This window comes from Punica granatum, chromosome 6 (genome assembly GCF_007655135.1).
Source record: "Punica granatum isolate Tunisia-2019 chromosome 6, ASM765513v2, whole genome shotgun sequence".
Classification (NCBI taxonomy): Eukaryota; Viridiplantae; Streptophyta; class Magnoliopsida; order Myrtales; family Lythraceae; genus Punica; species Punica granatum.
Genome location: NC_045132.1, coordinates 19196798 through 19222346, shown reverse-complemented (window position 1 = coordinate 19222346; position 25549 = coordinate 19196798). Strand labels below are relative to the sequence as shown.

General features: G+C 35.6%; 1 protein-coding gene across 1 annotated transcript; it reads left to right on the top strand.

The window, feature by feature from the left end:
* Positions 1 to 4340: 4340 nt before the first annotated feature.
* Positions 4341 to 5262, top strand: LOC116212229. Its single transcript, XM_031546795.1, has 2 exons — positions 4341 to 4655; positions 4753 to 5262. Exons 1-2 carry the CDS (start codon positions 4341 to 4343, stop codon positions 5260 to 5262), a joined length of 825 nt encoding a protein of 274 aa, XP_031402655.1.
* Positions 5263 to 25549: the final 20287 nt, after the last annotated feature.

Genomic DNA, 25549 nt, shown 5'->3' with positions numbered 1-25549 from the left:
GTCATAACCGAAAAAACTGCCGTCTTTTTTTTTTTTGGATATATATGCCGTTGCAAAATCCATTTGACAAACATCATTGCAACGTTCTTACTAGTATATACACTTGATTTTGGCCCAGATGCAACAACTAATGGTTGAAGAAGCCACGGGAATGGTCAAAGGGCATACCCGCAGTTTCCATCCTTGATCTGTATCGATTTTTCAGAGCAATAAACTGGGCACAGCCGATATCGTAACGAGGCCAATAAGCTAAGGACACCTTGTACTTTGCCCAATAAATTTAAGGGAATTTCGCTTACCAGAAGAAAAAGCTTACTGAAAAAAAAATGGGAATTTCAATTGTCGAGATTTCAAAGCTCATTCAGTAGTGCCCGACTTTGGGCTTCCTCAATGGTTTTGGGCCTGCATGGGTGAAATGAAGTCTACTGACTAATCCATTGGCCAGGCCTAAAGATAAATGTTCTTTCCCACTGTTATCGTGAATTAACCGATTAATAGTTATAATCGAATCAAGGGATCTAAAGTTGAACAAGACCAGACCACGAAGAACACATGTATCGACAAGGGAATGTGTAAACGTGCACCCAACTCCGAAGCCAAGAGCTTGGAGCGGGCCAAATCAGAATTTATTGGTGCAATCGGATTAGATTGCTAGCTTTTGGTGATATCTTCCACAGTTATCGAGCTTGTTTCAGATCCGGGAAAATAATCAAAAAAGGAGGGAGAACTCGGTTTGCGTCCTATACGTAATTGAGATACTATAGGAAACAAAACTAAATTAAAGCAATATCGGATCCTTTCGCTTCTTAGACGGCCTGTGCTATTGAAGGCAGGAGATCCCTCCTAACGGTTCATTGGCACTGAACCGCTTTATTCTATAAGAGGAGTCGAACTTGAACCGTTAACGGGACCGGGACTGTCTATTCTCAGGATTTCTACAGTTATCTGACCCACTTTCCAAACTGATCTCATGCAAAAAAAAAAAAAAAAAATTTACCAAGCCAGAGGGTACAATACTTTACCACCCTCACCATTTGATTGGGAAGGTCTTGCGTCATTAATATTAAACAAGGGAGACCTTATATATCCAATCGTAATGGGAATATAGAAGCAATTTCCACAATATTATCTACTAGTCGACGGCCTGCGCTATGCACAAGGTAGTGTAGAAATTTGTCATTGTAAATAAAAGACGATTCAATAATCTTTGATTTTCTCAATTTTTTCATCTTTGTTGATAAACTTTTATTCATTGAGATAGCAATACAGGAAGAAGAGTCGCATGAAAGAAGATAATGTTGAGATACTTCTCACATATTGATTTTTCAAATTTCTTTTAGAATCACTTATCAAAAAGATTTTTTTAAAAAAAATTTAATACAAATATATTAAATATTGCTTAGACTTTACACCTTGTTTCATAATTTGGATACTTTTATATATTAATGAGCTATGACAAATTATTACAATATTATGCCAAATGTTTTTCATCATTGGTTAGCATATGAATAGTCACTCAATGTAATGCCTTTTTCGTCCTATTTGGCACGATTTGGTGTTTCGCCTCAACTTTTAACATTTATATAGATAGATATAGATTCTTTATTGCAAATATAAAAATATGGGGCTCACTTTTATATTTCCTAATTCTTTTATAATTTCATTCTCATTCAGTATAGACATTCCCATGATCACTATTCTATGCTTTCAATGTACGTGAGAATCTATATAAAATTATGAAAGCCGAAACGATACGCTGGACAATGTCATGTAAGACGTAGGTGGCTTATGGTTAAGGGACTTTCGAAGTTCCCATCAATCACAATACGAAAAATGGCGTAGTATTATTGAGCCACATCATCATCATAAAATTCTAAAAGTTCTTCAATTACTGAAGATGAAAAGTCATCTAATATAGTCTTAAGAATAAAATTTTATAAAAGCAATTTTTTTATGCGTTATTAGCATATTCATATTAACAAAGCATAAATTTTCATACTATATGAGTTATGGAAATCTAAACTATAAAAATATTCAGTTAAATATTTTGTAGTACATCATCAACCGAATTGAAAACCAAAATTAAGAACTTTAATTGAAATAGGATTACTAAAATATAAACTATATCTAAATATTAACTTTCTTATAGTCAACTCTGTTAATGTAGTTATGGACAAATCTTTGTTATTCGTGAACATTTTATATATTCCATAAAGTTATGTCATAAGTGGTCAATCATATTTTCCATACTAACCTACACATACACGCGGACCCTACATCTACTAATACTAGCAAACGTTTGGACGAATTGGTCCTTCCGTCCGAAAACAGGAGAGGTCCCTGACGGATTACCTCTCACGGCCGAATTTGCCGTCCCTTGCTGTCAACCCCCAACCCCCCTCCCCCTGCGAATTTCTTCATGCCCCAATTGCCCCAGATTGGAGCTTCTCTGCCTTCTTCCCCAAAATTCGATCAAACCCTATTCTTCAAATTCTGGACAAAGCCTAAAATTCGATCAAGCTTCCTTCTGCAATTGATAGTGTCGTCGGTGAGTTCGAGCAGTTGCGCAAGGAGGTCAGTTCAGTTCATTTTTGGCAACGTTGAGCTGATTTCAACTCATCTCGAGCTGGAGATCCTGTGCAAGGAGTGCTTCTGCATTGTAAGCTCAGTTCAGTTGGTGTTTGGCACCGTTGGAGCTCATTTGAGCTCATCTTGAGCTCGAGATCCTGCGCAAGGAACCTTCTGCATTGTTGGGTCAGTTCAGTTCATTGTCGCACCGTTGGAGCGAACTGTGGCACTGTTGGAGCTCATTGTCGATTTCAGTTCAGCTCGTTGGAGTTCAGTTCGTGTGTGTCTCGAGTTCAACATTGCCGATTTCTTCAGCTCAAAATCGTGAGCTCTTGGACGCAATTTCTCACTGTTCTGTTATTTATCGATCTTCATTGAAGGAGGTATGATGAGTACTTGATGAATGAGTAGGAAATGATGAGTGGGATTTGGCGTTGTTGCATGGTCTACAATGAGTATTATGTGATATCATCGTTACCGTGCATGTTGGAAGCTCAGCTAGAGACTTCTTGTTTTACTTCTGGTATGCAATTAAATAACTGGTAAAAATTTTAACTTTGTTTATTTCTTGAGGATACCATTGCATGGTCTTTGAAGTTTTGTATTCTATCAGTTTGGTCTACCCAGTTTAGAAGACTTACATGTTATTCTTTGTAAATAGTTAGTTGTCATATTTTCAGTTTAGTCAAGTCTCATAGCTTTGTAAATGCCTTTGTACTCTCCTATAATTGATATCGTATCAATGGTCGACAGGGGCATCTAAGTCTCTAATTGCTAACTCGACTATAGAAGATTCTAGCATGTTGTGAACTGCCAGCTTTTAACTTCGGCAGGAAAAATTCTTGTATGATAAATAAAAGTGATGGGGTGGCACAATCAAATATATTGCCAAAATTTTTTGCAAAGCTCTTCCAAATTTGGAAAAAAATAAAATAAAAGTCAAGGTAATATACTCCCAGGTATTTTGCTTAAAAATTTGTCATATACTTACCAACAATATATATATATATATATATATTTATATATTTGTAATTAATTTGGTATTGAGTCAATTTACTGCAAGTTGAAATCATTTACTTTTCATGTATGATAAAACCATTGTCAAAAGTAATTCACTCCCTAGCAGTTGATATTATAATATCCTTAGTTTCCTGCGGTACTTTGTTGTGAGGGGGTGCTTACGGTTGTGAACTTTTTATGATTATTAATTCGTTAACTAAAATTAGTAATTTTGTATCTTTTAGATTTTATAATTATTTTCTTATAAATAGTATTGATAATTGAGATCGCGTCTATAAAATATTTTTAGGGAGGAGAAGGGGAATAACCCCGAGAGGATTCGGGAGTCCCAGCGGCTACGATTGTTTATTTGCATTGCGTATGGCTTCTAGGTCAGTTATATGATTGTTTGCTGAGAGATCTTGCCCTTTTATGCCACTTGCCAATTATGAATGTGTGGTTTAGCATTTGCAATGAAATTATGCTTTGTGTTTGGCATGAGGTGATGGATTTTTTAATTGGTTTTATGAAGGAATGATGATGAGGTTAGTGAGGAAGAAAATATTGAAGGATATGATGTAGATGGGCAGGAGGATCATTTTGAGTATGAAAGTACTGAGCACGTTGATTCAGAGGTTTATTGAGATTCAGAATATATATTTAATGAGGATGCTGAGGGTCATTTGGATGAAGAAGAGGAGCATATTGGTGATGGATTAGATCCCGAAAATGGATAGCATATAGTTGTGAGATTATCACCAACAACAACGGATATGGTCATCTCAAGTGATGAAGATGAAGACTATATTTTAGAGGAGTTAGCGGACAAGTGTATATCTGATGATGACAAGGGTGAAGAGGAGTTGAGAAAGTACTCCGAGTTTGATGAGAGGGCCACGTTTGGGGAGGTTCAATTAGAGTTACACATGTTATTCCCAAATTTAACTATGTTCAAGAAAGCTGTGATACATTATAATATAGCAATAGGAAGGGTGTTCAAGTTTGTGAAGAATGACAACGAAAAGGTTAGGGTAAAGTGCATATCAGAAGGGTGTAAATGGGAAATCTTCTGTTCTTGGAGTAATGAGGTAAAAAACCTTCAAAGTAAAGAAGTTCGTAGAGCCACATACTTGTGATAGGGAGCTCAAAAACAAGCAAGCTAATAAGAAATGGTTGTCTGCTCAGCTTGTTGATGAATTAAGATCATACCCAACGATGTCAGCACATGATGCTTTTGAGTGGCTTAAAAGGCATAGAGGTATTCATGTAGATGATCATCAAATATACAGAGCAATGAGGTTGGCCAGAAAAATTGTAAAGGGATATGAGAAGTTGCAATATCAAAAATTATGGGACTATTGTGAGGAACATGGGAGGAGAAATCCTAACTGTACATTTGGTTTGAAAGTGCATAGACCTACTGTAGGGCTGCCACCAACATTTGATAGGCTATACATTTGCTTTAATGCAAATATTCAGGGGTTTAAAGTAGGGTGCATGCCCCTCATTGGGCTCGATGGGTGTTTTTTAAAAGGATACTTTGGAGGACAGTTACTATCTGCTATTGCTCAAGATGACAATCAACATTTCTATGTGATTGCAGTAGCTATTGTTGAGCAAGAAAGTAGGGATACATGGAGTTGGTTTTTGATAGATTTACTTGGGGATATTGGACAGTACAATGACAATGGTTGAAATTTTATATCAGATCAACAAAAGGTATCTATCAATTAACTATAATTTTTTAATATTGATTAAAACTACAATATCATTTGACAATAAAGATTCTTGCAGGGTTTAAAATTGGCTTTGGAGGAATTATGTCATGGTGCTCCACATAGGAGTTGTGTTTTGCACATATGGAGGAACTTCTACAGGAAATTTAAGAACATGGACCTGACCAAACAACTCTGGAAATGTGCAAGAAGTACTACAATGGTGGAGTTTGACCATAATATGATGATAATGAAGAGATTGAATGAGGATGCATGGGCATGGCTGAAGAGATTCAAGCCCGAAACTTGGAGCAAAACTGAATTTAGTGATTATCCTAAGAATGATAATCTACTAAAAAAATACTTGTGAGCAGTTTAACTCGAAAATTGTGAAGTTTAGAGGTAAGTCAATCGTTACGATGCTTGAAGAGATTAGTTGTTATTTGATGGGAAAAATGAACAAACACAGATTGAGGGCAAATAGTTTTATGGGTCCAATTTGTCCAGTAGCACAGAGTAGGCTAGACAAGTCTAGAAAAGATAGTTCATATTGGACTCCTGAATAGGTTGGCGATGCAGATGGTTACAATACGCACAATACGCCGCAATAACAGTAATCTCAATACAAATTAGAATCTCACAAGCCTATAGTATCTCATTCACACGAGGAAACACGTTACCATATCCCAAGACAAATACAAACTAAGACTTAAACAAGCACGGAAATCAATATACTGCATACAAGCTTCAGCATTTTGTTCTCCTGTTTATACATTTGAATTTTCTTCTTCATTTTTTTCATGAGCTTGTTATCTTCTCCATTTAAACCCATAATCTCAGGGGATGTAAAAGAAGCTCCAATCCGGGGTCTTGTAGTCTGCTGCACTTCAATCAGCTCCTCATTATTAACCCATTCAAAGTATCCACATATAAGATCACTTCTCTTCCATAAAGGACAACCAATGAAACGCCTACCATAACTTTGTTTCCTGGTAGATGTTTGCAATAGAAGCTTCCTTCCACACCCACAAAGATTGACTGATTCCTCAACTAGTAACGAGGCTATGGACTTTTGGACATATTACTTTGTCCCACTCCATTGACTTCCCTCACCTCCCATATCTGTTGTGCTGAGATCTAAAGCTTAGTTGAAGCTTTTGGATGTGTTTGTCTATTTGTTCTCGCTCAGATGGTTGAAGTTGCAAAAGAACATGTATCGACCAATTTAGAGAGCGTTATTTAGAGAGGATCTTAAATCAAGGTCATAACCATTGCCGTGCTACTTCAACAAACCAAATATGCATAATTTCAATTCAAACAAGAGTAAATGTTCAACAATACAGACCCATTCATCAAACAATCAATAGAGAACCAGACATGCAATTAACTCTGCAAGATGTATCTCCATTCATCAGAAAATATACTGATCTAGAACTCTGATTACTGACCCAATTTTATCATTCCAATGGAATGTCCGCAGCAAATGAACCTAGTTCAAGGTTCAAACCCAACTTATCACTACACTGGAACAAAATAAGTAAAAGCAAGTTATACCTCACAGTAAAACTTCATTGCATGCCACTGTGCAAGGTGAAGTAACAGCACAGGGAGCTTAAGTCTGTAGAAACAGAACTTCCAAAATAGCAGGGATCGAAACATGGGACCAAGTATTCACCTAAAAAAGAATACGGGACCAAGTGTCCACATGCTGCCTGTGATGCAATGTCATTTCTAAACTTAAAAAATGTAGACGGTAAGAAATGAGCATACCCAAGCCACAAGCAAGCAGAAGGCCACTGATGCCAATTGTATATGTCAATGCATAGAATTGACCAATTTCCATCCTAAGTGAGAATTCAAACTACCTTCAACATGTGCAGATACAAAAATTATACTTCATATAACTCCTAAGAAATGGGAAAGTGAGCAGGAAATCTGAATCTAATTCCGAGCAAATAAACAACCTAAAGCACCAGACAAATGCAAAGAAGCATTTCACATCAGGAAATCGAGAAATGTATTGTCTACAAAATTCTTCAGTAACTCTCCTGAAGCAACAACATCAAAAACTAATGCACCAAAATATGAAATCTGAATTGAAAGGAAGCTGTTTTCATTGATTGGACAAAACCCAGATGCGATAAATCCAAAAATAAACCTAAATTGCAGAAAGAAACAGCATTCGGGCAACGCAGCAGACTAACCTGGTCCTCATTCGGGCGACGCATTGGACGACTTCGGCTCCCCCCCGTAGCGGTTCGTCCCAAGTGATTCTCGCCGGAAAAAGACCAACAATAACGTTCGCGACTTCGGATTGGAAGATTGGCGTGGAAGCGGGTGGTTCAATTAGGGTTTATCTGAAGGCAGAGAAGCTCTAATCGGGGGCAATTACCGACGACACTATCAATTGCAGAAGGAAACTTGATAGAATTTCGGGCTTTGTCCACAATTTGAAGGTTAGGGTTTGATCGAATTTTAGGGGGAAGAAGGCAGAGAAGCTCCAATCGGGGGCAATTGGGGCGGAAAGGAAATCGCAGGGGGAGGGGGGTTAGGGGTTGAGAGCAAGGGATGGCAAATTCGGCTGTGAGAGGTAATCCGTCAAGGACCTCTCCTGTTTTCGGATGGAAGGACCAATTCGTCCAAACGTTTGCAACGTCCGGACCAAGTTGTCCACATAACTAATTTCCGGGATGAACTTGTCCCGAGATGCATATTTCAGGGACCAAATCGTCAATTTTGTCGTAAAAGTCGTTTCCGGACAAAAGCCACCATACGTGAAAGGTTGAGAAGAAGAATAATTAAAAAAAAAGATAAAAAATGACAGAGACGTCAAAGATTAAGAATGGAAAATGGTATTTCCTATTATGTAATTCAATATATATATATATATATAAATAGATGTGTCATATCTTTCTCTTGATGTACCACCGAAGTCTTGTCCTGAAATGACTGTATGTCATCCGACTTCTCTTTTGCAGATATGATCATATCTTTCTCCCGATTCATTACTGATGCAAATATGTATCTCATCACTGCCCAGCAAGACAACAATATATGGCCCCTCTGCTGCAGTCATAGTGACGCTAAATCTCTAATGTTTTGCCCTTATATTATTAAGAATTTCAAAAATATACGAGAAAAATTTTTAAATGAAAAGTTTTAAAAATATAAGAGAAATTAGTTTGATAATCTATCAGCTTGAAATTTCGGTTAAACATGGATTCATCTACTTATGCCTACTGAAAATTTGACATATGCTTTTTTTTTTGCTGAATGAAATTTGACATATACTTAATATGGTGTCAAAATAGACTTAGGAGTCCGTAAATGGTTAGACCACGCCAATGATTACATCGTGATCTTTGTTGAGAGTCGATGTTTTTGGACCTATATCATGTGAGAGCAAATGACAGATCTTACAGAACCACGTAATTCAGTTTTTGAGAATTTGAGATTGTCTCACATCGCAAATAAAATCCAATAAATGTTATGATAGTTACTTCCTTCACGTATTAGTTTAAACTTTTCGATTTGACATGAGCTTGAGATTCCTTTATAGGCCTAGTATTATCAAGGAGCTTGTCGTATTGCAGCACGTATAGTCAGTCTCCAGTTACATTTTGGATGCGTGACTTCACCTAAACTAAATCACACGGCCTCGTCCCTTGAACTCAATTATTTTTTATAGCAGGATGACGAAGTTAGGACTATACTATTCAAACTCGAACTATACGAAAATAAAAAATGAACAAACGCCTAACTATTCTGGACATAGGCGATGGCCAGTTTCTTTGCGGTAATGGCACTCAAGTGCTTTACAGTTAGGACACCACTAAGATCATCCAATTTTGCTTCATATTGGCATCATGAACTCAATTAAATGAGTTTTTTTCTTCTGTCACTTTTAATGGGTCAATTAATTAATGTATTAGTATATAGATTTCGAGCACCATCTATCAAGCATGAGGTAGATAAATATTGGAAGACCCTGTAAAGGATTGAATTAAAATTAACAAGACATCACTAGAAACTCCAAAAGCGAATAAAAAGGGGAAAAAAAGAGGAAATAATAATCATACGAGAAAGCAATTGATGACTTCCACGACTATGAAGCAAAGGACTTTTTCGGATTTTCAAAAATCTCTTCATAAAGAACAAATGCGACATTTTTAAATAATTTTACATATTCCCAGTGGACAATACTAGCTAAGGAAGGACCCCATAGAAACCTTTTGACCATCTGGATGCTTAATTTATACAGATTGGAATTTGCGGACCTAAACTGAGAATCTAATATTTACAAAATTGGACATGAAAAGTTCATATAGTACGACAAATGTAGGCCATACCTGTCAGCTTCTTCACCAGTTAGTGTAGTTTTTTGACTTTTCCAGTAATCAATTAGGAAAAAAAAATAATAAAAAAGTGTCAGCCTCGGATTTCAGAGGTTACTGGCAATCTCGACTAGTTGGTACAAGCGTTGCAAACTCAAGGGTCTTGGCTCATCAACCTGATCTCAATAAAATTTCACAGAAACATCATTCATTTACAAGCTCATAGAATCTTTTGTTAGGGACCGAGTTTTGGGTTCGTTACTCTATGGGCCCTGAGGGCCTCTGAGGCTCAATAAGGGGCGAAGCTCCGTTAGGATCAGTGGAGCCCAGCGAGGGGCCAGCGAAGTATGGGACTTGCTTGGATCGATATGGACCCCATATGTCTTTCCTGATTTGTCGAGATATGATATCTGGGCAACATATTGAGAATCCGATTGAATAAAGTAACGGATATCTTCGTGATCATGTATAAATATCAAAGTACGCCCATTGTTCTCGTAAGAACTCTGGTTCACTTGAGTGTCGGAGAGAGAAATTGGGTCACCACTCCGATCTTCCCTTTTTGCAGGTTGTTCGAGAGCACGAGGATCGTACGGAAATTCAACCTGAATCACAGGTCCGTAACACTCTTCAAGGATGCTTAAATCATTGATCTGAAACTCAGAATACTGAGCTGCATCTAATTGGTGATTTTGAATTCATCTCACTCCCTTGCTATAAAGACCAAATTAGGCTAAAAGTTTATCAGTACTATAATTTTAGGCCGAATCCATAAGCTTCTCCATCATGTAGTGTAGCTTTCGACTTTCCACAAAACAATTTGAAAATAGGTGGAAGCATGCATGATCAGTGTGTCGATGTGGAGGACAGAGGGTTTCCAATTTGCACGCCGATCACAATTATTTTATACGTCCATGTGGAGGCCATGAGAGCACAATATAATATTCTGGCTGTTGAGAATTGCTGACATTAATTGTCTGGATTGTCAGTGCCACATAACTTTCGAAATTTCTACTAGAACCCATATAAACATTTAAGTCGCATTTGGTACGTGAAACAAAATGTTCATTTCTTCATTTTATTTTTTTTTTATGAGTGTCTCTTATGTAAATTGGAGATGATTTTTCTTCATTATTTTATTTCATTTTGATAGAATAAGTATTCCCTTGAAAAAGAAAGGAAATAGTCATTCCCTTATTTAATGATATATGTTGTGAACTATAGTATATATTATTTTAATTATATATATATATCTAAGAATGTATATAACATAATGTCTCGATAAATAAGTCTAATATTATAATTATATTCTTTCATTTTGTAACGGTCATTAAAAATACATTTTTTTCACTCAATATCGTTATATTTCCCTATATAAAATTTATTCCTTTCTATTCGGTTACCTTCCCACGTATCAAATGGGAAAAGGTATATCAAATCTTCTTTTCCATTACAAAGGAGGTCACTGCATCTAACTAATAAATAATTAAGATGGAAAAGAAATAAATACGAAAAATTTCATTGATGAGAATCAAGGTTTACAAGTAAGGACATGCCAACTATCGTTTACACTCCAATTTCACTCTCATCCAGATTAATCCAAGTTCTCATCCATATGCTCGTTTGTATTTTGTAAACTAAATGTGAATCCGGCGCGGTAATTAAGTACCTCACAGCTTTGATATTGATCAATATTTTAAGGATTTCGAGGCGCTTACGTGGTCTGGTCATCATTTCGACATGAAATAGAAAGTTCTGAGAAAATGAAACATGAGGTGCGAACAAGAAGACATGAGAGTAAAAGCGATTGGGACCATGGCATGACTTCTGTGTCTTGATGTTCGAATATGTTTCCTATTGTACAATAATAGCCCAAAGAATCATTTTTCTCTAACGGGAACAAAATGACAAGACTTTTTGAAGAACAAAAAGATAGACAAATGAATCAACGAAGGTGTAGAGCAATGGTGTGTTGGAAATTATGGCTAATGGGTGAATGAGAAAATTGTTCACTCTTGATTTTCTTATGTTAATCACACTTAAAATTCCTCTTAATGATAGAAGAATATATTACATTCAAGTGGGAATGAATTATATTTAAGTGGTGGTTACAAGAGATGAATGGATTTCATTCATGAATAATCATATGGATTGCATTCATGAAAAATCATTGGATTTCATTCATGAATAATCATATGGATTGCAATAATGAATAATCATATGGATTGCATTCATGAATAATCATTGGATTTCATTCATGAATAATCATATGGATTTCAATCATGAATAATCATATGGATTGCATTCATGAATAATCATAGAAGCATTGAACCCCTAGCCTATAAAATCCAACGATTCTCTCATCTTCAAACACACAAACATTTTCTTCACTGAGATTTCTGAACTTGCATCCGGATTTTGAGATAGTGTTCACGCTTCACTTCGAGTTCGCTGGAGCGTTGCTGTTTGTGTTGCTGCTTCACTTGTTGCCATTTTACCCTGGGAAACGATTGTCTACGTGACCTCAAGCACCCAGGAGGGGACAATTCTGTTTCAAGGGGTTGTGTCTAGTACAGGACTCGGCTCTCTTGTGTTTTCAGATCTTCCGGTTTTGTCTTTGTATCGGTTTGAATTTCCAAGTTCTTATACTAGTGAAATTCATTTAATTTTATAGCATTCTATTTGTCTAAATTGCTATTCGAATTATCGTTCAATTTTGTAACTTATTGCGGCTAATTATAATGTTACAATCTTGAAACAAAATTTCTCTATTTGAACGATTCGCATGGCGTTGGGGAACGATGGGGATGCGACCAACAGAAGCCAGACTACTGGCTCCGGCCTTGCTCCTATGTTGCCTAACCTTTTGGCTAGCCAAAATGTGGCTGCTCCCTCGATGATTCTTGTCAACCATGTCAAGAAGCCCGAGAAGTTCAATGGGTTGAACTTCAAGAGGTGGCAGCAAAAGATGCTATTCTACCTCACAACTCTGAACCTTTCAAGGTTCTTGATTGAAAATGCTCCAACCCTATCTGTGGGGGAGTCAGATGTGCAGGCTTTCAGTGCGGTTGACGCTTGGAAGCATTCCGACTATCTTTGCCGGAATTATATAATGAATAGTCTTCATGATTCCTTTTATAGTGTCTATCAGGGGTTTAAGACGGCAAAGGAGCTATGGAAATCCTTGGATCGTAAATATAAATCAGAGGATGCCGGTGCGAAGAAATTTCTTGTCGAACGGTTCCTCGATTTTAAAATGGTCGATTCAAGGACCATAATGGGTCAAGTGCAGGAATTTCAAGTGCTCTTACATGAGATTCAGGCTGAGGGGATGGTTCTAAATGAATCCTTCCAAGTGGTTGTTGTCATTGAGAAGCTGCCTCCTGGTTGGAAGGATTTCAAGAATTATCTTAAGCATAAGCGAAAGGAGATGACAATGGAGGATCTTGTTGTCGAGCTTCAAATTGAAGAAGACAATAAAAACTCTGGAAATATCTCATCCTTCCTGCTGCTGCTAAGGTAAATGTCATGGAGTAAGGGCAAAGCTTCAAGAACAGAAAAGGCAAGAAGAAGCTGGGTACGAATGGATGAGTCTCCAAGCCCAAGTTTCAAGGGAAATGCTTCAACTGTGACAAGAAAGGTCACAGATCTGCTGACTGCAGACTTCCAAAGAGGAAAAAAGACCATGAAGCAAACATGGTTAATGAGATGGCTCGAGATGTGGCAGACATCAACTTATCTGCTGTGGTTTTAGAGGTAAACCTCATTGGGTCCAACTCAAAGGAATGGTGGCTCGATATCGGTGCCACCAGACATGTGTGCTCTAACAAAGACCTGTTCACTATACTCGAACCGATCACTGGGGAGAGGATCTATATGGGAAACTCCGCCCAATCTGCTGTTGAAGGTCAAGGCAAGGTGGTCCTAAAGATGACTTCAGGAAAGGAGCTGACTCTAAACAATGTATTGTACGTACCTGAGATTCGGAAGAATTTAGTCTTCGGGTCATTGCTGAACAAGTATGGGTTCAGGATGGTTTTTGAGTCAGACAAAGTTAATTTGTCCAAGTCTGGAATGTATGTAGGAAAGGGATATGTGTGTGATGGGCTTTTTAAGCTCAATATAATGACCATAATCAATAAGAGTCCTGGTTCTTTTGCGTATTTGATTGAGTCTCCTGATTTATGGCATGGAAGACTAGGTCATGTTAATTATAATACTTTGCATAGATTAATTAACTTGAATCATATACCTACATTCCAAATTGATTCACAGTACAAATGTGAAATTTGTGTTGAGGCAAAATTGAAACGGTCACCATTTCAAATGATTGAAAGGAACATCGAGCCACTTGATCTAATTCATAGTGACGTATGCGATTTAAAGTTCGCAACAACAAGAGATGGTAATAATTATTTTATTACCTTTATCGATGATAGTACAAAATACTATTATGTATATTTGTTTAAAAGCAAAGATGAGGCCATAGAGAAATTTGTTCTCTATAAAAATGAAGTTGAGAATCAACTCAACAAGAAAATCAAGAGATTGAGGAGTGATAGAGTAGGCGAATACGTAACGCCTTTCGGGGAATTCTGTGCACAACACAGAATTATACACGAAGTGACTGCACCCTATTCACCTCAATCGAATGGTGTTGCTGAATGCAAAAATCATACGTTGAAAGACATGATGAATGCGATGTTATTAAGTTTAGGATTACCTCAAAATATGTGGGGTGAAGCAATATTGTCAAGCAATTACCTATTAAATAAGGTACCTCGAAAGAAAGAGGAAAAGACACCTTATGAATCATTCAAAAGTAAGAGACCATCATACGATCACTTGCGATTGTGGGGGTGCTTGGCAAAAGTAGTCGTTCCAACACCAAAGAAAGTAAAGATTAGTCCTAAGACGGTGGATTGCATCTTTATTGGCTATGCACATAACAGTAGTGCTTATCAATTTCTTGTGCATGAATCTAAGATTTTCGATATACACAAGAACATGATAATGGAATCAAGGAATGCGTCGTTCTTTGAAGACGTATTTCCATGTAAACTGAATGAGGTATCGAGTTCGTCGAAACGAACCTCATATACTATGAATGATGGACTTCATGACATAGATCATGAAAGCCAGAACAAGAGATTGAACTTAGACCCAGCAAAAGAGCTAGAATTGAAAAATCATTCGGGAATGATTTTCTGACATATTTGTTAGAAGCAGTGTTGAAGCAATGAATTCCTCTGAAGGACCTCTCTGGAAGGAGACAATCAAAAGTGAAATTGATTCGATTCTGCAGAATCACACTTGGGAATTAGTGGATCTCCCCACTGGTTGTAAACCTTTAGGATCCAAATGGATCTTTAAAAGGAAAATGAAAGCAGATGGATCCATTGATAAGTACAAGGCTAGGCTTGTAATTAAGGGATACAGGCAAAAGGAAGGCTTGGACTATTTTGATACTTATTCTCCTGTGACGAGAATAAATTCCATTAGGATGATACTTGCAATTGTGGCACTGCGTAATTTGGAAGTTCATCAAATGGATGTGAAAACAGCTTTCCTAAATGGAGATTTAGATGAAGAAATCTATATGGAACAATCCGATGGGTTCATGGCTCCAAGAAAAGAAATGAAAGTCTGTAAATTGGTCAAATCATTGTATGGGTTGAAACAAGCGCTAAAGCAGTGGCAAGAAAAATTTGATAATGCAATGATTTCCAAAGGATTTAAGATCAATGAGTGTGATAAATGTGTATACATTAAGGAGACAGAAAATGGTTACGTCATTTTATGTCTCTACGTGGATGACATACTCATTGTTAGTAGTGATGACAGAATGATCAAATTTACGAAAAATATACTGAATTCGAGATTTGACATGAAAGATATGGGACTCGCTAATGTGATTTTAGGAATTAAAATCATGAGAACATCAGATGGACTAATTTTGAGTCAGTCACAGTACATAGATAAAATTCTGGAAAAATTTACCGAAAATGATTCTGGAATTTCAAAAACTCCAATAGACAATAATCTTCATCTATCGAAAAATAAAGGAGAGAGTATTTCCCAGTTAGAATACTCGCGGGTCATTGGAAGTCTGATGAGTTGTACTAGGTCGGATATTGCATACTCGGTTAGTAGACTCAACAGATATACGAGTAATCCGAGTAGGGACCATTGGAAGGCAATTATGAGGGTACTCAAATACCTTAGATACACTCGAGATTACGGGCTACACTATACTAGATATCTAGTTGTCCTAGAGGGGTACAATGATACAAACTGGACATCTGATATAACGGATTCGAAATCCACTAGTGGATATGTGTTCACACTAGCAGGTGCAGCAGTGTTATGGAAGTACTCGAAACAAACTGTTATCGCTAGGTCTACAATAGAATTTGAGTTTATTGCTCTAGATAAATATGGAGAAGAAGCTGAATGGTTGCGCCGTTTTCTAGAGGACATTCCTAAATGGAAAAAACCTGTGCCACCAATTTGTATCCACTGTGATAGTCAAACGGCAATTGGAAGGGCACAAAGTAATATGTATAATGGTAAGTCTAGATATATACGTCGTAGACATAATATCATTAGACAACTGATCTCAACTGGAATTATCTCTATTGACTACGTGCAATTAAAGGATAATATAGCGGATCCGCTAACCAAAGGGTTAAGTAAAGAGCAGTTTAAGAAGTTGTCAAAGGGAATGGGTCTGAAGTCCATTAGAGAAAAGGTTTTATAGCGGATACCCAGCCTAGCTGACTGGAGATCCCAAAATCTAGGTTCAATGGGACAATTAAGTTATAGAACCGAATTAAATCACTGTGAGGGAGAAAATTCATGGACCATTCCTTGACGAAACAGTGATAAATGGATAAGGCTAGCAATCTGAATTGCTTTAATGATATATGAAATCACCTATGTGAGAGAGAAGTGGGGCCGCTTCAGAGGAGAATTTTTATGGACTTAATTCTTCAGAAACTCTCGCAGAACTAGGACGGTATTCCATGATAAAAATGGACACAACTATGAAAACCGAAGGAAGTCAGTTGACTTCTGTGTGAGGTATGTGATATCTTTACACAAAACAACGGAACAATTCAAGGATATCGCGTCTATTGGACTACTAGTAAAGTATATGCATTTCACAAGGGAAGGTTCAAGGGTGGTAACACCTACCTATCCTATGCAGGTTCAATTGGTGAACACTATTAGTGAGTCAAAACAAAACAATTTCCATTCAAGTGGGGGATTGTTGGAAATTATGGCTAATGGGTGAATGAGGAAATTGTTCACTCTTGATTTTCTTATGTTAACCACACTTAAAATTCCTCTTAATGATAGAGGAATATATTACATTCAAGTGGGAATGAATTATATTTAAGTGGTGGTTGCAAGAGATGAATGGATTTCATTCATGAATAATCATATGAATTGCATTCATGAAAAATCATTGGATTTCATTCATGAATAATCATATAGATTGCAATAATGAATAATCATATGGATTGCATTCATGAATAATCATTGGATTTCATTCATGAATAATCATATGGATTGCAATCATGAATAATCATATGGATTGCATTCATGAATAATCATAGAAGCATTGAACCCCTAACCTATAAAATCCAACGATTCTCTCATCTTCAAGCACACAAACATTTTCTTCTCTGAGATTTCTGAACTTGCATCCAGATTTTGAGATAGTGTTCACGCTTCACTTCGAGTTCACTGGAGCGTTGCTATTTGTGTTGCTGCTTCGCTTGTTGCCGTTTTACCTTGGGAAACGATTGTCTACGTGACCTCAAGCACCCAGGAGGGGACAATTCTGTTTCAAGGGGTTTGTGTCTAACACAGGACTCGGCTCTCTCGTGTCTTCAGATCTTCCGATTTCGTTTTTGTATCGGTTTGAATTTCCAAGTTCTTATACTAGTGAAATTCATTTAATTTTATAGCATTCTATTTGTCCGAATTGCTATTCGAATTGTCGTTCAATTTTGTAACTTATTACGGCTAATTATAATCTTACATGGTGAATGTTCTCGCCTGACAATCAAGATATTCAAAATTTGAAACTTAGTGGGGTTATCTATGCCCCTTTATTAACTATATGAGATTTCTATTTCATTGGACAAGACCATTGAGATCTCCTTTGTAATCCGAAAAAAAAAGAGTGCCAAAAGAAGTGATACATGGTCCAATTCTTACCAGATAGACATATGCCATCCATTTTAATTTCCTCCAATAATTCATTTACTTAATATATGTAAAATACAAACATTTCGTCACAAGGAAGAAAAAAGGGGAAAAAGTCCAAAAGCATCGGCTTGTCGAGTTCGTGTGGTTGGGATATTGGGCTGACTTTTCTCTCAGAGATTATTTGAGGAAATTATCAACTATAGTAAAAAATACTAAATGTTATTTCGAATTTTCGCATTATCAGTTTGATATCCGATAAAATTAGAATGATACGGATTTTAAAACTATTTTAACATAGTATATTGCGACACATAAACTGGTCTAGTGAGGAGATGATAATATATTTTCCTTAAGAGTAAAATCCTACTTTTTCTCAAATTTATTTAATTTATTTCCATTTTCACTATAATTTGTTATAGCAAGATGTAACATCTTCTCCTCCTTTTATCACAATCCGTCTAATTAATTGAACTTATATAACAATTCAAATATCTATCTATTATTACTATATGCGAAAACAAAAAATAATTTCTTTTCCCAATTATACCCCTAAAAAATAATAGAATTAATCAATAACAATTAGATCAAGAACATAATGGTAGTTTTAGTTTTTTTTTAATTACCTTCTTCTCAACTCCATTTTTTTATTCTTTATTTTCTCTCACTCTCTACTGTTCTCTCTCCTCTCTCTTTTGCCGTTCAATTCTTCTTTTTTTTGATAAATTTGCCGTTCATTTCTTCATTCTCTCTGTTCTCTCTCCCATCTAATAATTTCTTTCATTCCATTAATAATTTTATTAATTAAAATTTTGGCTTATAAAAATCTTTTTATTAATTTTCTTTGGAGTTTTCAACGAATAACAAGAAAGAGTTACAATAATCGTGCGTCGCACTAGGTATGGAAACTTCTTATAGAAGTGAAAATTTATTTATTTTATGTATATATTATTACCCACAAAACAAGCTATATAAATTATTACATCAATTTTCATTTTAATCAAGTAAGTTGATTAATAGTGGTAAAAAAAAAGTTGATTAATGATTCTCGTGCGTAGCACGTGCTAGTATTTATTGAGAGATTCTTCGGTGATCCTACTTTGCCAAGTAACGCGAGGAAACACCAATTAAATTATAATAAATAAAATAATGAGTGTCGATCACTCGATTAATTGTGGTAAGTATTCTTAATTGAAATAATCTTATTTATTTTTTCTTATCACATCATTGTGATGGGATAAGTTAATATTTTCTCGTATGTGATTGGTTATATATGCTTAAATGCATAATACTATATAGAATAAATTGATGTCCATCCTCCAAGTACAAGAAATCTCACATTCTCTCGACTGTTTTAGAAACTCATTATCTAAACTTGCAATTTATATTATTTATTTATATATATTACTTATTCAAGAAATATATTATTTATCATACTCTTCACATATTTATTTTCTACTTGTGTTTTTTCCTTTTTCTTTTTATTTTCAGTTATAATTTTTTATTTGTATTTGAAGAATCATTTCCAATGGAATTTTTGTGGGAAAGTAAATTTCTTTTTTTTTAATGCTGACAAAATCTCCACGAGAAATCGTTGTTTAAGAAAAATTCGGACAAATAATAGTCAAAATTACTTAATTTTTTAATGCTTTAAAATATGAAATTATTGTTAGTTTTTCACAAAATGTTTTATTTTCTGTAAGTTTCAACGGAGTTTCAGTTAGAAATTCCACGGTAATTTTTGGACCTTTTCCAAAAATTACCGTGACTCTCTATCTCTCCATCAGTAAATATGTGAAGAGTATGATAAATAATATATTTCTTGGATAAGTAATATTTCGTGAATCCATCAGTAATCTCGTTGGCACAGATTCCACTGGATAAATGACAATATTTCTCCATTGTGCTTGTCATGAGTTACATAGGTTACATCGGTATATGATATGCCCACTGACTTAATTAACTTTAAATCTTCATATACTAATTATGTTTAGAAAATACACTACCATGAACCGAAATTTGTTACAATAAGAGGAGTTTAATTCGCAAAAACTCCATCATATGTAATTCAAATTAAAAAGGAGCTATATAAATTCTTTTGAATAGAAAAAGTGGTGTAATGTGACCGAAACATACACGACAGGAAAATCCACTTAGTATAGTGTCTTTCACTAGTAGATAAGAAAGATTATCAAGCCCTTTTCTTACTTATTCCAAGTTAGAATGAACTGTCAAAGAAGATTTTCGTCGTGAAAGCAATCAAGAGAGACATTTCTTAATTTGCAATATGGATATTGATTACTTCTTCAGTCTAATACAAATTATACAATAGATGGAGGTGATTTTATTTTAAGCAATACTAGGGAATATGTTCACACTTCACTGCGAGTTCAAAAACTTCCCGAAGTAATTTGTTGGATAGATATAATATATCTATAAATTATTATTTCTTAGACTTGCTTATTTCAAATGATTATAAAATCTTAACACAATAGATTTGGAGTGTTCATGGGTCGGTAAACTGATCTTAACATAATAAACTTATCGTTGTAAAATAACCATCATTATTATCTTCAACGGATTTTATTATATAAATACAAGTATTTGAAACAATCAAATATAAAAATAAATAATTTTTTTCAGTACAAGCGACCGGTACTTCATTATGAGTCTAATTTTTTATGGTTACAAAGATTTTACAAATTAAATGACATCTTTATTAATTTTTTATGAATTATAAACATTTCTATATATCTAGACAATACAACAAATAAAATTATATTTATAATTCTATATTATCTTTAAATGTGTTCTTTTTACATAGACTCATTCAAATTTATTAACGTCATTACCAGTATTTCATCACTCTTTTTATTGAATTTTTTATTGACACTATACTTAAATTTAAGACCTTTCTATTATTAAAATTCATTACAATTTATCATGCTAATTCAATTATTCTATATATTAAATTACATTACAATTTATTCTATATACTTTTATATAAGAGCTTTAATCAGAAATAAATATTTTGGCACATGTTCGGTCTAAAATTTTAAGTTAATAGATGGTGGAACTCATTCCTCTTATATGCCAATATTTTCTTCTTCATTTTCAAATGCGAGTTTTAGCTTATAACTCAATTGCATATACATATATTTATATTCATATATCATATATAGTATTACTATTTTTATTTCACTAAGTGTGTCTTGAATGCGTTAAATGGGTTGAATCTTGACCTAAAGCCTATACATTTTGTCCTTAAAAGAAAGATATGAATAAGATTTGAAATTTAGCAAACAATACTAAATAAAAGAGAACATATGTACTTTAAGAAAAATGACAATGCACGCGTTTTATAAATTTATAAAAAAAATAACGACAAAATTAATTTTCACTTTTGGATCTTCTTGTATGGATTAATGAAGAAAAACTATTACTCGTAATTCAAAAATGTATGTGTATAATTACTATACTTCTCTAAGAAAGATACAACATGAAGAAAAAAAGTCAGTGTCTGTTAATAGAAAAGTGTAAAAGAAAACAAATTATAAGGTGTATATATATATATATATATATATATATATATAACTCCTTAGGAAGGAAATATATAGATAAGGGGAATAATGTAAAATGCATGGTGTCTAATCCTATAGTAGTGATCGAAGAAAAGGGAGAAAAGCTTGTGAATCATATGGACAAAAAACATGACATTTTAATTTATATTTACTTGAAAATGCTAAAGGTTTGCTTCCATACGTGATATTATTTCTATATATAGTAACTGTAAAAAGGAAAAAGGGAAAAACTTGCACTTAAGATATATCTAGATAAAAAAGGGAATTTTTTTTGGGAAACACCGATCTAAACATGATGGATCAATCGGTTGCATCACGACATTGTTGAAGGGGCTTAAAAACAATTTACAAAAGAAGGAAGTTCAAATTTTTTTTAAAAAAAGTGACACATGAGAGATGAAAAGGTTTCCACTCACTATCTAAAATTAGAAAAAATAAAATATAGCATATATTTTAGTTCGTATATCTACTACTTCTAATATGAAATTTCTTTTGAATTTTAAATAAAAGCTAGGGAAGAAATTTTTATTTTTGGGAAATAAGTGGTCTAACTATAACAATTGGATCAATTAGCCTAACGGGTCGATCAGATTATCTGATACCTTATTCGGGTTGACCAGATTACCAACCTCAAAATAGAACAGAAATAAAAAAATATAACATTTTTCTTAAAAAAAAGGAAATAAATGTGGCAACTATAATGATCAAATCATTTGGCTTAACGGATCGACCGGATCACCTAGTACCTTATTTGGGCCAAACTAAAAAACAAAAAAGAAAGGGTAAACTTTTAAAAATTTAAAATCTAAAAAAAAAAGTGGCGAGTGGAGACCACGTCCTGTTGTAAACACATCTTGTTTAATTGACTGTTTTTTTTCCCATAATCTTGACGCAATCTGGGTTACTTAATTTTTTTTTTCTAGTATGAAACATAGGATCCAAAAGCCAATGAACCCCGACTAATCTAGTTCGAGCTGAGTCAACCTATTAAGGGGGTAAAACTCTTCTAACGCATGAATTTTCTCCATTCACAAGACTCGAACTTAATACTTTACTTAAGGAGAACAAGTGGCAAATCGTATGAACTAACGAACTCACGTTGGTTAATTCATTTCTTTTTTTCTCCATCTTCTTTTGATATTTGCAATAAAAATCTATTAGTCACGTGACCCACATAATGCGCAGACGTCTACATTTTATAATTCAAATTAATATTTAAAATTGAGTTCATAAACATTGATAGGATAAAGTTTAAAAATATATTCACAATCTCATTTTCAGTGCATTGTCTATTGTGTAATGAATTTATGTTGGTAATCACATAATGCATTAATTATACAGGGTATGTGAATGAACGTTCGATTATGGGTTGAGAGAAATCTTATAAAGCCTCTCGTTGAACGAATAGGGAGCTCTTGTCATAAGAGTCTAAAACTATTATATATAGTAGATAGTTAAAATGCACTAATTGATCTTCCTAGTCTAATATTCTAGCTATGTTTCCAACAATGAAAATGCCACAATATGTCAAAACCTCCGTGGAGAGAGATAAAGGGACTAAATATTCAGTGAGAAATTAATAACAATCAATCAGAGTGTATGTAAAGTGAGAATATGTGGGGAGTATTACCATTCTATAAATGCATTTTGATTGAATGTTACGTAGCCAACTGATTGTAACACTCATTGAATATTTACTCATAAGGAGGAGGTACAGTAGTTCTATACTTTCGTAGAATTCCTCGGCCGATGGGACTATACATGAAAACCATATTACCAGAAATCCCCACATGCATGCAAAGGACTAGCAAAATACAAAATAAAAAAAACTTAGAAAAATGGCACAAAATTTGAAGAGACTATTAATTTGTAAAAATATGAAAAGGATATTGCAATTGCAAATGAGCCGTGAAAACAACTGATCTTAAGAAGAATCCAATTCTTTGGTCGACTGATGATATGAACATATATGAGAAGTACTGTATGGTAAAGCAGATTGAGATTATAAATATCTTATTTTCCTCTATGCACGTTGTTCCATCTACAAGGAGTGGACAACAAAGACTCCCCAAGATTTTCTTTCGATCGTAAGGGTCACACGCATCGATCAACCACGGAATAGGTGTGCGGACTTGAATTTAGTCTCGTTGAGACCCGCATGCGTGCGACCGATCGCACGACTTAGGAGTGTCCACATTTCCGTGGGGACACGTGATGGACACGTATGAAAAGAAGTCGCCACTACCTGTTTACAACTCGAAGATTGAGGGCCGCGAGTTGTCCGGGTCTAGGGGTATGAGATACACCTAATTTGCTAAGGCATTAGTCTTGCATAATCGAAAATTCTGGATTTAGGGGTTTAGTTACACGTGAGCCTATATCCCGCATGTCCTATCGGTGCACTATTTTCCTAGGGCTTGCCACTTTTATTTATTTACCTCATGATTAGGCTGCACTTGTCTTACCCATTTTAACATAGTAAATTCGAAGAAAACATTTGATTCGAACTAAGAGCCCAAGAGAGGAGTAGGCCCGTATATTGAGGAATCAATTCGCTATTCTCGCGTAACGATTCATTAGATAGTGATGGTCGATGTCCTGCGCGAACTGAAACCGTGAAGCATTGGGTTTACTCGTCCCTAGGTAAGCAGATCGATTCGACCAATTCAACACTCGGACCATTCACTTACCGACCGGGATTCTTACATGAATAAATATACAAAATAAATCATTGCACTGCTCTCTCAAATAAATAAAAATACAAATTACAATGATTGGATCCCGATCAGTTTGCGTTCGGTTATTATTCCGCTTTGACTCACCGTGTGTTTAGGAAAAATTGAAACTGAAATTAAAGCGATGCAGACTCATGAGAATCGAAGATCGGGTTCGACTAGAACGACGGATTTTCAAGAGGACATAATAGTCCTCAAGATAACCGTGTGACCGATCGAGCTCTTGGGTAATTGTCTAACATCATTTCATATGCCTTGACCCGACTCATCCTCCGCATGGATACTAAACGGGTCAAGATAGTGACCCAAGGCAAGACCTCGTATGGCACTCCAGTCGTACGTGCTCGGTGAGTGGGGGCGTTAGACCCGTGATCGATGGTGAAGGGACGTTGGACCCCATGTGGATCGTATCCTAAAGGATCGGGCTTGACCCGCAAGAAAACAGAGAAAAAACATATCAATGCAAAAGAAAACAGACAAATTGTGTATTATTGCTGAGTTTACGTGATTAACAAGTTATGGACTGAGGTTGCTTAGCAGACAAATTCCTACCCTAAATGGACAAACGAGATGATGTATTTGATGTGAATCAGTCATGGACTGCCCTAGGAGGGTATGTAGTATTCGGCGGTACTTTAAAGGACCCCGATAGACATGATGTCCGTAGTCATGTTTCGAATGTATGGGTTGCTTTTAAATTGTTATGTATCGTGACAATGTGACTTTTAAAGATTATGACAAGTGTGTTTTCGCCTAAAACCCGGAACCTAAACTTTTGTTTGACTATTTTCCCGTGTTTGATTAAATCGGGTTTGAGATTAATCTGTTTTTCGTATTTTGACCAGTTTAAGCACAAACTTAGGAAAACGGGGGCACGAAACACCATGAGAGTGCCAAGATCTCTCTGCAATTTGACCGTGTGGGACCGGACAACCTTTCATGGGCCACCCCGCTTGTGCCTCTGGTCCAAATCCCTAAGCGCCCGAATCTACACTAGGATGACTGAAACATACAAATAGAAAAGAGGGGGGTTTACAAGTGACAATCGCACGTTGACGGGCGCCCGTCCCTTTTCTTATTCGGTATGTTTCGGTCATCTTAATGCCTAGGGTGTCGGCGGGTCAAGAACTTGTCATGCCCTGGAACTGGAAAATGTGTGTGTATGAAAAGTTAAGACCACGTGACACGGACTATCAAAGTCAGTAGCCGGTGTCGACCGATCCTTTGGATCCATCGGGGTCATGAGGACTCCGAAAGAGCCGAGAAATCGGTCGCTTCGCCCGAAAGTGGTTTAAGAAGGACTCGTACACCCCGACTTGAGCCACCTCAAATTGGACCTAGACTCAAGTCAAAATATTCCCTAGATATTCATGCTACGCATGTCACGTATCTCGGCGTTT

What these genes read in the sequence shown, in the direction of transcription:
- LOC116212229 (XM_031546795.1), top strand. Translation starts at nt 4,341, where the DNA reads ATGGTCATCTCAAGTGATGAAGATGAAGACTATATTTTAGAGGAGTTA. An exon ending in TCTGTTCTTGGAGTAATGAG is followed by an intron (nt 4,656 to 4,752) that starts GTAAAAAACCTT and finishes TTGTCTGCTCAG; the next exon opens with CTTGTTGATGAATTAAGATC.